General features: G+C 33.4%; 1 protein-coding gene across 1 annotated transcript in view; it reads left to right on the top strand.

Moving 5' to 3' along the window:
• Glurb (metabotropic glutamate receptor B) overlaps nt 1-15381 on the top strand; it is a 79295-nt gene extending 63914 nt beyond the window's left edge. The window contains exons 4-15 of the mRNA XM_018551833.1: nt 5646-5790; nt 8347-8598; nt 10391-10565; nt 10654-10760; nt 11002-11151; nt 11287-11420; nt 12259-12417; nt 12578-12744; nt 13209-13579; nt 14157-14308; nt 14706-14925; nt 15054-15381. Of these exons, the coding sequence (XP_018407335.1) occupies nt 5646-5790; nt 8347-8598; nt 10391-10565; nt 10654-10760; nt 11002-11151; nt 11287-11420; nt 12259-12417; nt 12578-12744; nt 13209-13579; nt 14157-14308; nt 14706-14925; nt 15054-15298 (2277 nt within the window). The 3' untranslated portion in view covers nt 15299-15381. The remainder of the gene's footprint in view (nt 1-5645; nt 5791-8346; nt 8599-10390; nt 10566-10653; nt 10761-11001; nt 11152-11286; nt 11421-12258; nt 12418-12577; nt 12745-13208; nt 13580-14156; nt 14309-14705; nt 14926-15053) is intronic.
• The last annotated feature ends 33 nt before the right edge of the window (nt 15382-15414 follow it).

The following is a 15414-nucleotide window of genomic DNA, read 5'->3' as shown; positions in this document are numbered from 1 at the left end:
TTCTCTCTCTCTCTCTCTCTCTTTCCCTGCCTTCACTCGTTCCAAAAACGACGGCAACTTCGTCATGCCGCACGATACGACGTACGCGAGTCAATTAAATTGAGAAAAGTGTGACTGATCATCCGAGAGAATATAATCAAAGTTCAATATTATTGCACGCGATATACCGCCGTATTTACATAAACTTCACGATGTACGTATTAAATGAACGTAAAATATCACGGCTTCCGTTATTTGAATCGTTCCACGCGGCAATTCATGCATCCGCTCCGCGCTCAATTCCGTGAGTGAGCAAATTACGGTTGATCGACGGAAAATACAATAGCGTGAACGATCGATTCGAATTCAATAGCACTGCTAAAGAAATCATTATCACCCGTGTACGTGATGGCTTCTAACGCTCATTCGTAGTTGCCCCGATTCAAAGAGCGCATTTCAAAGTTCCGAAATGTGTTCATTCGACACATTAGCGATTCGTTAATCAAATGAGACGATAAATCGTTATAGTTGAAAAAAAAAACCACTTTTTTCAAATTGATGGAAAAAACCGGAAAAATTGTTTTTCTTTTTTAAATTGCTATTTTGTTATCTGAATGACATACTATCTCATTTTTAGTGTGTCCTTCATCAAATTAATGTGATTCAGAAAATTATGTAATCATATTTTTATTAAAATATTTAGTTTTCCTTCTATTTTTATAATAAAACCTAATCTGACCTTTCTCTAATGCATAGCAAAGGGAGTAATTTGGATAAATTAACAGAAATTGTATATAAAGATTGGAGTCGCATAGTACTATATGTTCAATCAAACATATAGAACATATCATACACTATTAGTGCAATATAAAATACGTTTAGCAATGTTGTAAGATTCTTTAATTATTAATATGATTGGTTTTGCTCTTAGTTCTTTCCCTTATTAGATCTAAACGTATAAACCAATTATGTTTAAGAATTTTACAACAATTGCAAAGCTGTTTTTTCTGCTGAATGCAACCTACGTTTTGTGTGTTTTATATATTTAACAGAATACATTATGCGACCTCAACCTTTAATACCATTTCAAAATAATTTCTGTTAACTTATCCAAAAATTATCCCACTGTTACCTCTATGGCACAGATATTTTATGAACACACGTAAATTTTTCCAATTAATTTTTCCACCCTTGGGAAAAAAAATCGAAAAAATCCGAATTAAAAAATTGGAAAAATTCGAATTTTTTCCGATTCTTTAAAACTATACAAATCGTTAACTGTATCAAGCAGCACGGAGATACATGATCGTTTTTCGAGAAGTAATACGACGAAGCGATCTGTGCTGATCTGTCCCACAACTTACTTGATCGACATGTGAATGGTAGCGTGGCGACTTTGTATAAACAATAGCTCGCTATATACATCTCGATGCTATGCGCTGTTACGAAAACAAACATCCGACCGAACATTTGTTTACCTAAGTCGCCGGGTACAATTCGCATACCAAAACATTCCTGCAAACGGGTAAATCGTTCCGCTTGTCGCGTTTCATCTCAAGATGTATAACGATAGCTCTCCCTATCTCATTTAACGATTATCTCGCACGATTGATTAATTTTCCTGTGATTAACGAATCATATCCAGTAAGCGTGACGAATGACACAGATATTCCGCGCAATTTAGTCGCTTAAAATCCGATTGAATTGAAACGATAGGAAATTAGTGTTATAACCATTGTGTGTGTGTGTGTGTCAGATTTCATTATGAATACCTTTCAATGAGAGATTTCTTTTGTGCTGCTTGAATTCCAATATACACATGTATTAGTATCGTATTATATGTATAATACAATAAATACACTCCGAATATATTCTGTTCCTTGCATTTCAAATAATGTTGATAAACGGGCTGTTATCACGAACTGTATTAAAATCTAGCAGCTATTTTATGAATAAAATTTAGCTTGTATTGATTAATATTGCATTTATGTAAATTAGTTTATTATCTTTGGCCTTTCACCAAACTTTACATGCTGGAAAAAAATAAAATTATGCGAGTTTAATAAATTAAAGTTTTTTCTTATATAATATTTTTCAGTAAGAGTCATGGAAATAAAATTAAATGTCATAAAAAACATGGTGATTTAGTTTCTTTATTTATTAATACCAGAGGCAGCTCTATTTATCTCAGAATATATAAATTTGAAAGAAAAATACATAAAATAAAGATAAACTTCAATCCTTATTTAAAGATTTAATACTGTGAAAGTGAAAATATTAAATATATACAAGTAATTATATTATATATATATTGTAATTAATATGCTATGATATATAATTGATTGTAAACATTTATAACACGTATAATATTACAATTATTATGCAGACAAGTGGTTATGCTAGAATTACGTATCACGTAAAAAAAGCAAGAGGGGTCTAATAATTTGATGCGAAACATTAATATTTATGAGCAAAAAATTGATTTTGTTGCATATAAGCGTATATATATGTACATACATACGTGAATATGCGCATAGGATGCGTATAGATACATGACGTGATTTAAACCATAAATCTCGTCTTTCGTATCTATAGTTATCCACATAATATTTTCTCAATTTCCAATTACTAAGATAATATATCGATTATTTCAATTAATATCTTAATTGAGGACAGATTACAATGGAATAATTGTGAGTACAGGTTAAAAAAGAAATTCCGTTTTAAAATACGCAAGAGAAATTTAATATTCAAGATTGCGATTATTGTTACGTTACGGCTGACAATTCTAGACGTCAAATTCGCGTGGCTATAGCATTAATCACACAATCATCGCATTTGCAAGCAAAATTCGATGATGGATGTGCCCACATTAAATTAATATTTCACGAGCATACATACGCTACACGTATGAGCAGCGTAGTTAACACGCAGCCACATTTTGATGGTACAGAGAAATGGCATTTCGATCTATTACCTCTCGTAAGGCCGCAATAGCTGGCGACACGATCAAAAGAAAAGGCCACCTCTGTTACCCAACCGATCAGAATTTCATTACCGCCTATCATATACGTCGCTCCGTACGTGTCAAGTCGCGTGCACTTGATAGAATTTACACCACAATATTCGCTGCTCTTCGAGCGAGAGACGAAGGAAAAACGAGGCATTACGTTCATACCAATAATTAGATTCCTTGCGAAATACGCGGACTACATAACGATCGATCTTGCATGGTCCACGTTATCGGCATGCCGAAGACTAAGGGATTAGAAGGAAGTTACTTGAGTGCCGGATATGTGGCTTCGTAAAAGCTAAAGAGCCAAAAACGGTTCCACGATATTTTTGCGCATTAAAGTAATCGTAAATTATTCCAAAAACGCATCCGTACGTAATCAATAAAATGCATCATTCAGTTTTAATAAATTAAAATAAAGGTAAAAAAGAAAATAAAATCTCTATATTTGATATATTTGTAAACATTTAATTACAGAAAGAATTTATTTGCTTATTTAAACAATAAAATTTATATACCGGTTTTTTTAATATAACGAGAAAGATATTATATATATTTTTTCCACAGAAAATACCATTTTCTAATTATTTTGTTTACATTTATGCTATTCACGAAGCTTTGCAAAAAGATGACAAAATACACAACAACATATGTAAAATCCGTGGAACCTAGTAACCGTAAATGTGACTAAAAAATAAAAATAAATACTAGAAAGCTCCAATCTTTAGCCTGATAAATATTTAAGAACTTCAAAAAACTCTGTCCCTAAACTTTTCTCCCCTATCCCATCGAGATATCGCATTTATTTCTTTCCATGATTTCTTGCGTTGCCCTGAAACTATAATAATACATCTTTCATATATAATGTAAAATATTTAAATTCTTTCATATTTAAAAGATCAACTATATTTCTTGCTTATCATTTTTTTTCTTATTACTTTTTATTTGTAATGTTTTAAAAGCCAGAAAATCCTGCTGTGAAATTCATTAAGTAAAATGTGACGGAGATAAAGCTGTTACGAATAAAGATTTCTCAACATTAAATAATTTCAAATTCTCTTGCATAATACAAAATACCATTTCGCAATATCACGGATAATAATGCCAATGTAAATACATGTTTAGTAACAAAGACTCGAATGTGTTCTCTAATTATAGATCTAATATTACTAAAGATATTGGCACTATGTATATATTATAAATACCAAATTTAATTCTCGCCCGGGAGTCAAAACAAGAATCATTATAGCATACAACAACGTCCTACATAATAATGAAGAAAGAACTGAGCTTCGAATATATATATAATATGTACGTAGGAATTTGAAACCACCCTCCAGCTAGGTAATTTAACTGCTAATTTATTGGACTCGTAGAACAATGATCTGTATATTGACCAAAGGGTAATGCAATTGGATATCGATACTCATTGTCAGCTCAAACCTAATGCACCTTTTGTTATATTTGTTAAAAAATATTTGTATTATATTACTGTTACTTTATACACAAGAAAAGGTAAAAAAATGTTAATGGTAATGAAAAAACGGTTCCATGTAATTTTAACAATTGAGCAATTGGATCCAACTGTCCAGTTGCTAAAATTATTTTGTTGAGTTGAATCACTTGTAGTGCGTGGAAAATATGGAACTTTTATTGTTGCAAAATTATTATCACGTGGAAACAGAATAGTTAAAAATACGGGAAAAGGAAAACCATATTCGTATGTAACTGTATTTTTCTGTATGACACGACCAATCGATAATACCATTCGCGATGGGATTGGAAATCAGCGATCTCTGCGCGACATACGGATCGCATACGAAAAATGCGCACAGAGAGAACCGGTCTAGGAGGAGCGGATCGATACGAGAACGTATATGTATGTGCATACATACATATATATGATTTCATGGCACGAAAAGAACATTTTTCAACAAGCGGTCGAAAGCCAAAAGCACGGAACAAATAGGGGATTTTTATTACGAATATCCATTTGTTCGACAAAGTAACAGAGTTTTTCCACCTCACCATCGAATCTCACCACGGAATTTCAATTGCGTGATTTATTTCGTAATCAATAGAGCGAAACAATCTCAAGGAAGTAAATTTGACTAAATCTCACCATTTCTCAGCCATAAGCGACGTTTTATTATTATACATCTATCAGAAGACTAATATTTCTACAGATAGTATAGAAAATCATGACTAACATTTTTATATCAAAATATCGATTAATATCTAATGTCTTAAGTTTAATTTCGGTAAATATTATTTGAGATATTTCAAAATCTGATTGTAACGAGAACTTTTATCACGAAACATAGAAAGAACTTTTACAGTAATTCGTGTTCATATTTTCAGATTCAATTTAGCGATCTCTTTGTTATTTAAATCATGATTTCTTTATACAATCTGTTAAAAAAAAAAAAAGAAATCTTTAGGTGTTCTATTTAAGTCTATATTTTCCATTAAGGTGCATTTCCTTTCCGCCCCTCTCTATTCATTCTCTGCTACTCCCATCTTTCTTCTAAAAGACCTCAAAGCACTACGTGCACTGCTCGATGAAGGCTACGAACAAGCCCGCATTAGATACGATGCATTGTTGGAAACGTCTTCGAGAAAATGCATCCCTTTCTATCTCTCTGTGTTACAGGCTTTCGAGGAACTCGAGGAACTACTAGGGAAATATAACATATGTATCGCCGTCAAAGAAAAGTTAGTGAAGGACTCCGGAGTCGCCGAGGAGGTCGCCTATGACGAAATAGTTTCAAAGTTGCTGACAAAACCACGAGCGAGAGGTAAAATAAAGATTTAATAAACCGAACACGTTTTATTTATAAAGCAAAGTGTAAAAAGCAAACGCAAAAAAATGTTTTCATTAATTTTTTTCATTATTAATAAAACAATGTAGAATTTTTATTTATTACATAATATCGCATGTCTAATATACACGTAACTATTTTTTACGCGCTTAGAAGTGTTAATCCAATCCAACCCCAACGTACATGATAAATTTTCTCTCATCCACTCTCACTTTTCTCTCTCTGAAATTATAAATCTGATATATACTGACTTTATGAATAAGCCGTGAAATCTTAGCCGACGTTTTTTCAATAATCCGCTCTTCGACGGAATAAATGTTATTAAAAAAGATTTATATTTAAATTATTGTCGCATCCTCATTCCAATAGTCTGTACATTCACACGATACACCACTCTTCTAGTCGAGGTAAATTATCTTAAAACGCAAACGAATCTCGAACGCGGAAAAGATACAATTACGAAATAGTATCGTATCGATGGTGAATGCAACAAAGACTTCGATTTTATTCGATCCGTTTCAGATTGACGAAATGGACTCATTATCGAAATGGAAACGCGACTCATTCCAGACAGTACTGTGTCGAATGCAATTCGAAACTTGTTGAAAATCTTCAGAACTCGCCTACCTTCGCCACTTCTTCCTCGAATCTCCCAAGTGAGACGAGTGAACATTAAATCCTTGGTTTTCGTTGCAAGTTAAACAAACGCGGGTACATTACAGTTTTAATTGAATTTATATACGCGCGTGTCTTCGATCGATCTATTTAGGAAAGGACAAAATATTTGCACGTGGAATGCACGTGGGAAAAATTAAATCATCTCTTTAATAGAGATTTTATGTTAAATAATTTTGTCTTTAAAGCCAGAAAAGGTGACATTAGTATTTGTATTTCATTTCAACTGACGGAACGTGCTGCCCCTGCAGCTCAATTACGATATCAGTATTTATAGATTTCCAATATAAAGTAAAATAACACATGAAGAGAAAATTACGATCAGATTACGATCAAATTACGATCAAATTACGATATCAATGTTATAATGAGCTTATTTAAATATTATCTTATATTACACGAAAAAGGTAAGATAAATAAAAGCGTATATTTATACATGTCGATAATAAAATATCAGTGTCTTTTGATATATATTATATATATAACTACACTATGGAAGAAAAAGCAAACGCGAGATGACAGAGACAGGAGCGGATATTCATGCATCTCGCAAAATAAGAAATAGAACGAAGTGGAAACGACTGTGTAAGGCACATAAAAATTTAGTGTTGTCACGTAACTCCTTTCGTACAAATGGATATAAAAAAGAAGTATAATTAATGACATAACGTTCTTTATTAGAACAGTAATTTTGTTTCAGAAGAACAAAATTTAGCAACTCTGTCTGATGAACAATTTGTGCTTTCTTTGCGCAGCCTTAAATATTTCATCTATGTAATCCGTTCAACATAGCCTGAACCTTGAGACTCCTTTAGAGGCGACGACTTTTAGAATATCTTATACTTAGACAAACTTTCAACCAATTTTATAAATAATTCGCTTCTGAAAGAAATATTTTTTTGAAGAGCTAAAGTTGAGAGAGAGAGAGAGAGAGAGAGAGAGAGAGAGAGAGATTAAACGGTTAATATACTTGTCCAAGAATATAATACTTCTTTCTCTCTGTACAAGATAATAGGTCAAGAGAGATATATTGAAAGAGAGAGAGAGAGAGAGAGAGAGAGAGAGAGAGAGAGGGAGAGAAGGAGAGAGAAAATTTACAGAAACCGGAACATTCCATAAAAGCAGCAAACTATAAGGTATACAATGTTTATTACGCGCGGTAACGGAAGAGAGTAATTATATATTTTAAGAAGATAATATGCGAAATTTTTCGTGCTCAGTTATTTCATTATGATTAATAAATAAAGTATTTTTTAAGTACATTCTTTTCAACAATCCCGTTATTAAAACATGATTGTCAAGAAAATAAATATCTATAAGATTTTTCTCAAAAGGATATTTTCATCTTTTTGATTCACAGCGATTCAAATTTAAAACACCCAATTTTATTCAAGAATGGTATGTACGACGTCGGCAAAGAATATATTTTATTGTTTGAGATCTACTATACTTCGTATCTTCTATATTCCGAAGGAAAAAGTATTTTGCGATAAACATCTATTTTATGTAGAATTTTCTCGTAGACCCTTTTATGACCAAACTATTCTCAACTTTGTAAGGTCGACCTTATGCTCCCTTTTATGTACCCTCATCGATTTCTGCCTGTATAATCTCGATTCCCATGGGAATCACTGATCGTGACATAAAGTGAAACGTTTCATTGGCATTTTTTCAATGAAAGTTAGGGCCCTTCTCATTTGGGGAAAACGAATTTTTACAATGCTAATAGGCGATAAAATAAAATCGAATGGTGAAGATTTTTTTATTGCGATATATGTATAAGGATGAAAAACGAGATGAAAAAGCGCCGTGCCATACGCAATTTTACAAGCGCCTCTCAAACTTGTACTGCCGCAGGTTGCATTATCTTCGGTTCCGATCAAGAAGTCGCCGGAGTCATGAGAGCGGTCAGGCGTCGTAAAGCGACCGGGGTTTTTTCTTGGATTGGAAGCGACGGCTGGAGTGCAAGAGGATTAGTGAGTAACGGTAACGAGCCGGAAGTCGAGGGCACTCTATCGGTCCAACCTCAGGCGAATTCCGTTAAGGGTTTTGAAGAGTATTTCCTGAACTTGACCGTCGAGAACAATCGGAGAAACCCGTGGTTTGTCGGTAAGAGAGTACTACAGGATGCTGGATCTAGGATGAGAACAAAACTTAGCAAATTCTAGTTTGCACAGCAATCGCAACATGCACGTGGATATGCATTCGCATATACACTTGTGTTTGTTAGTAAGAAGTCACTTTATTGTCAATATATACTGACGAACTTTTGGCACGCAAACACAATCTTGCTGAGGGCAAAAGCTCGAGATAGACAAAGTGTCGATTGTTGTGTCGCTTATGTCAAAGAAAATTCTTAGCAGGTACGCACTACATAGTGTCTATCAAAAAATTATGTACTAAATTCTGAACAAATTATTTAATTTTATTCAAAATACATTCTTTTGAAGGTAACACAGCCAGAAATGAGTGGTCGGTTGTCATGAATCGACAGTGAATCAGCATTGATTCGACGTTGATCGGTCAATCCTTTCTAGCTGAGAGCGATTTGAACGCTCAATCGAGTCGTAGAATGACTTTTAAAAATTATTTTTGTGATGTTGAAAACGCTCGTCACGGTCGTTTGAATGCTAGAAATGTTATCATAGTAACAGCCTTTCATCGATATTTTGAGTTTTGAAAATAGTCATATTGGGAAATCGAAGCTATATCGGGTAAGTAAATATAGTGAATGGTTTAACATAACAACTTGGTTTTTGGCAAAAGTGAGCTAACTGAAGCAACGCGATGATAAGGTGATGCATTGTCATGCAAAAGAAACCAACTGTCTGATACTCGGATTGAATGTGCTGAATATTATCTTTAGAGATGCTGTTTCAATAATGTCACAGAAAAAGTTGGCTGGTTTTTACTTTTTTTTCGCAATGTTTTCTGCGGAAATCTAAGTTACAAGAGACCTGGCCGATTATCATCATTAATGTCAATATCTTTCCGACCAAACTGAAAATGTTCAAACCACTCGTAAACTTGTGTACGGAATAGACAATCATCCCCATACACAATTTTTATCAATTGAGACATTTCGATAAAAGTACCAAGTTTAAAACAATGTTAGTTCTTTGTTCGTAACTCATTTTTCTATTGCTGTATAAAACTAATAAAACTGTCACTTAAATTATCATAACTCAGTACCTATATTCGTCTGAATGTCATAAACAATGTATAATTTAACAGCATGTAAATTATATAAATGTAGGTATTTTTTGAATGCAAAATAGTCAATTAGTACTACACGGTTCTTTTTATTTTAAAAAAAGTTCACTTGTTTTTTAAACGGACTTTATATGTAACTGCATATATGAGTGCGACACGATTTTAATTGTTTTCCATAAACAACAAAAATATAATAAACGACACAGTCGACTGACACTTTGTTTATTGTGTGCCATAAGTCGACATTTAACGTTCCTATTAATGTTCATTATCATTAGCTGCCGAACAAAATAATCGAAGTATTCTGCTTATTATGATATATTCTTTATTACATATTTTTACATATTGCAATTCTCTTCTTGTTAAATAAAACGAGAGAGTATTACACGCACGCATGATATTTACTTGAAATCACATTCTCGTTATTAATATACATACTGCTCGTTGATTCGTTAAAGCCCGGTACCATTTTTTTAAGCAAAATTATTTTTAATCTCAATTTATCTTATTCTTTATCTTTTCCTAAGAATTAGAAAAAAATTAATTCTTAAAAAAAGATAGAGTAAATTGAACCGGTTAAAATTAATCTTACATTGATGAAACTGGGCTTAAGTTATGAACTGACAGTAGATGTCAAATTATTATATATACTGGATTAAAAAAAACCAAGTTTTTATGTTGATTTCAGAATTTTGGGAAGATCATTTTAAATGTCAATATCCAAACGCGCCCCGGACGCCATATAACGTAAATTACACGAAAAATTGCACAACAAAGGAACGTCTTACCAAACAAAATACAGCTTTCGAAGACCAATTGCAATTTGTTTCCGATGCAGTAATGGCATTCGCTTACGCTTTTCGGTAATTGAAATCTTTTCTTTGATAGATTAGACAAGTTTTTAAAAATATTACGTATATGAAAAAATATACTATTCTTTCTTTTTCTCAGAGATATGCACCGCGATCTTTGCCACGGAAAAGCGGGATTGTGCGATGAAATGAAACCGACTAACGGAACGATGCTTTTACAGTACCTGCGCAACGTGGATTTCAAGGGTAAGCTGACAAAGCATTTTCTTTGCGGAGGTTTTGAAGGGCGAATATACCTATATAGTACGAATAATTGGAATTTATATTGCAAATCGATACGATATGTTTATCTTCTTGATGCTTTCGTGCAGAATAAAATTAAATAAAAAAGATGATAGGAAGCTCCCACTATTATCGTGATTAGCTACTTATACGTCTCGATCAAGTTTTCATGATACTCATAGGCGATCGAACGACTACGTTTAAGGTCTAAGCGGAGACAAATTCAGATTCGACAAGGATGGAGATGGACCAGCGCGGTACAACATCATACATTTCAAGCAAACCGAACCGGGCAAGTACAAGTGGGTTCGCGTTGGCAAATACTTGGAAGGCGAGCTGCGACTGAACATGTCGGGTAAACTCGAACATTTTCATGTTATGAAACACGTCTCTATCATGCTTGAACGTGTCCGTTCTACTCTACAATATCCTATTAAATACTGTACGTTCTATAGTTTCTACATTGTTGTCGTATATGTATTTGTTTTAGAAATCCAATTTAAGCTTGGACATCCTCAGCCACCCGAAAGCGTATGTTCCTTGCCTTGCGAAGTTGGTCAGGCAAAGAAATACGTTGAGGGTGAAAGATGTTGCTGGCATTGCTTTAATTGTACTCAATATCAGGTAACGTGTTTAAATAATTAATCGCTTATTGATCTGATTTAATATTTTATTTCTTCGTTTTTAAAGGATGCAAGTACAATATCTCAGATCAGGCTTGTCTAATTTGAGCTCCAGAATCAAAATTCAAAGCCATCGACGCAAAAAGTTTAATATAGGATTTCGGGGACTGTAAAATGCTGATACGCATCTGAGCGACACTTATCAATACTCTACAGCTCCTGAAATTTTATTCACATTGAATTTTTTGCGTCGATGCTTTTGTATTTTGGCTCCGAAATTCAAATTAGACAGGCCTGTCTTAGATTATAAAAATGAGAAAATATCTATATTGCAAGCACTTCTTTAGCTAATAATTAACGAGTTAATTGATTTGAAAAATGTTAACAGATTTGAAAAATGCAGTATATTATCTTTATTTGCTAAAAATTCTCGTTAAATACATGTCAGACGAAGATGAAGGATATTTATGCGACTTCTTTGTAGCATGTCGAATAATTTTATTTTGACGTTTTATATACTCTTATATTTTTCTGATTTCTTTCATAGTATATGCGACATTTATACGTTTTACAACGTATATGAGAAAAAATAATATTTTTTTTACGAAGAATAACAAATAATATTTGAACATGATAAAATAATCACGTTTTGTCGGATAAAGAGGAAAAATTAGAACGCAAACGTTATTGCGAAAAATTGATGAAAAAGAATGTTAATTAAATTAAACATAACTGATGTGAATTGTTGCGAACTGAATTATATTACGTAGGAATATCGAATTCAACCGTTTTATGTTCTACTCTTTAGAAAAAAGAATTTTACTCTGTTGCTCAAATAGATACGGCATCCCGAAGATGAAACACAGTGCATGCAGTGTGAACGAGGCACGTTGCCGGATGAAACACATTCGATGTGCCGGGAAGTTCCAGAGGAATTCCTACGTCCAGAAAGTGGTTGGGCAATAGGTGCAATGTCTTTTTCTGCCACGGGGATGTTGGTAGGTATATCTCGTATTTTTTTCGCAAGATTAATTTTCTAAAACTGAGAGATTTAAAAATCCTGTATCTCAATTGTATATCTCAAATTGCAATAATCGCATTATATATTTTATGCCATAGCCATTTACATTATTTGTACGTTTTGTGCGAAAAAAACAGGTGACATTATTCGTCTGCGGCGTTTTTCTCAAACACAATGATACGCCTGTTGTACGCGCGTCTGGACGAGAACTATCTTATGTTCTTCTCTCAGGAATTCTACTCTGTTACCTCGTCACATTCACTCTGATATTCAAGCCCACGCACATTGTCTGCGGTATTCAAAGGTAAAAAAAAACCTATAAATCTTTTCGGGTGTATTCCACAAGTTCCGACACGACAGCATTAATCTCTTTGTTCCTGCCAGACTGTTACAGTTACTCCGTAAATTACATTTCTCGTGTACGATCAATGCTGTCCAAGTAAGAGTGGCAGTTTTACTAGTTGTTACATGGTTCACGAATCTAATAACTCTCCAACTTATTTTTCTACTTTCTTCTTAATGCAATTTATCATGGTAGTGAGAGAGAGTGTAAAAAATTTTCCTTAAAACAATATCGTGGTAGAAACGAAGGTAAAAGTTTGGATTAGAGGAAAATAACGTGATGAAAAAGTAAGATAACTGTATCTCTTTGTATATTAAACTAAAATCAGTATCTGAAATACGAATTGTATGCAGAAAGCAACTTTTCTTAATTGAATACTTTTGTTAAGAAAAACGGAGATATAAATTTCGCGTCTCTGCTGACAGATTCGCCGCAGGCTTCTGCTTCACGGTAGTATACGCGGCTTTATTAACGAAGACCAATCGAATCTCGAGAATCTTCAACGCCGGCAGTGCAAAGAGGCCGTCCTTCATATCACCGCGATCACAACTTATTATCTGTTCCGGATTGATCTCCGTGCAGATCTTAATTAACTTAGTTTGGATGATTATCGATCCTGCCAGAGCGATGTATCACTATCCCACGATGGAAGACAATCTGCTTGTATGCAACAACTACATCGATACCAGTTATATGATTGCATTCACATATCCCATAATATTAATAATTGTGTGTACTATCTACGCTGTCCTCACGAGAAAAATTCCAGAAGCTTTCAACGAGAGTAAGCACATCGGTAAGTGTTTTTACTTTATTTTCATCATGATATCCGCTTCTTACCAAATTACACATAATTCACCACGTTACATCGTTTATTGTTTATTACGTTATTACTATTAATTCATATACTATATGTTACGTGCTATAATTTCATAATTGGAAAAAGTCGGTAAAATCAATAAAATAAAAACAGTACTATATTCTTTAATATAACATGTAAATATTATAAAAATAATGCATTATAACAGTGTTAAAAATATCATTTGTTATGTTATAATAAAGATGTAGCTTACAATAGAGAAACAATAAACGTAATATTAATCGGGTTAAAAATTCAATCATACAACTACAATGCAATTGAGTGATATAACTGATATATAAAAGATATTTAACATATTAAAAGATATTATATCTTTCAATTGTATGTGGGTAAGTCAATAAATAATCTTTGGATAAATAATAATTATTATTAAAATTTGCAGCACTTTGATCGTTGAAAATTAATATTATTTATTGACTCTCACCTATCGTATGATAATGTTTAACGAAGCACAAAAGAACGGCATCATTAAGAAATAACATTTCTAATTCAGGTTTAACGATGTACACAACATGCGTCATATGGCTTGCTTTCGTACCTTTGTACTACGGTACCGGAAGCAACGTTGCATTGAGAATTACCTCGATGTCTGTAACAATCAGTCTTTCTGCATCCGTGACGGTGGTTTGTCTCTTCAGTCCAAAGGTGAAGCTTGATACTTAAATATCTGGAAACGCTCACTTTTAAAACGAACGTGATCAAGTGAAATTATTGCAACTCCTTATTAAAATCTCAGATGTACTCAATGGTCATAAGTGATGACAAATCAAATTAAATTTTTCGATACAAACGAGATGTATTTAGAAATTTTAAAATGCTAAAAATTTACATTTGCCTTAATTTATATTTATATTTTTCAAAATATATATTAAATGAGACAATAGCTCTCAAAAAATGAATTTTAACTTACAATTCTTTTAATGTAAGAGCTTGAAGCTGAATTAATTCTTTAACGTACTATCGAATTTTGTTAAATTACTAGATTAATTTTTAAATTTTAACTCAATTTATATCACAAAGCGATTCATTTACATGTGTATAGCTGTACATTATTTTAATCCGGCCTGAGAGAAACGTACGTCCAACCGTAAGGGCAGGAAGGCCAAACCCGACGAAAAGTTCGGCGATAACTGCCACAAATGCCTCGAGTATGATAGGGCCGGTGACAGCAACGACGGTTTTGACAGCTGCAACTTGCGATCAAAATAAAGCCATCAAGAAACATATCGCGTCCACAATGGACTGCTCTACTCAGAGCGAATGTAAGTACGATTCTCAAGTTGTCTCTCCAATTCCATGTAATTTGAATATTTTAATGTATTTTGTATTTCTCCATTTACATATTATGTTCCATAAATCATACGCAACACCTTCGCATTTTTGTTCGCAGGCTACGAAATGGAAACGAAGGAACGAAAAAACGGAGATCCGCTGACGACGTGCATTTCGCGATCAACACAGACTATCAATGAGAAAGAATTTGTGACCGTCGTGACGAGTAATAAAAAATCGCCGGATGTGATTGTGTCCGCGAGTAACATAGAATCAATAAATAGTACGACAACAACGAAACGACTCAACAGTAATGCGAGGATAGGTAATGGACCGCTTTCTCAAAGCGACGTTTCCTTATAGCGAAAGATAGAGCTGTCAACAGAATCACCAGTATTAACTGTTAGTTTAAAACCGATCTCGAAGAAACCCGTTATCGTCTAATTTATTCAACTGTATATATATATATATATCTATAT

This window comes from Cyphomyrmex costatus, unplaced genomic scaffold (assembly GCF_001594065.2).
Source record: "Cyphomyrmex costatus isolate MS0001 unplaced genomic scaffold, Ccosl1.0 scaffold10, whole genome shotgun sequence".
Classification (NCBI taxonomy): Eukaryota; Metazoa; Arthropoda; class Insecta; order Hymenoptera; family Formicidae; genus Cyphomyrmex; species Cyphomyrmex costatus.
The sequence above is the reverse complement of the archived record's forward strand: the minus strand, read 5'-3'. Positions and strand labels throughout refer to the sequence as shown.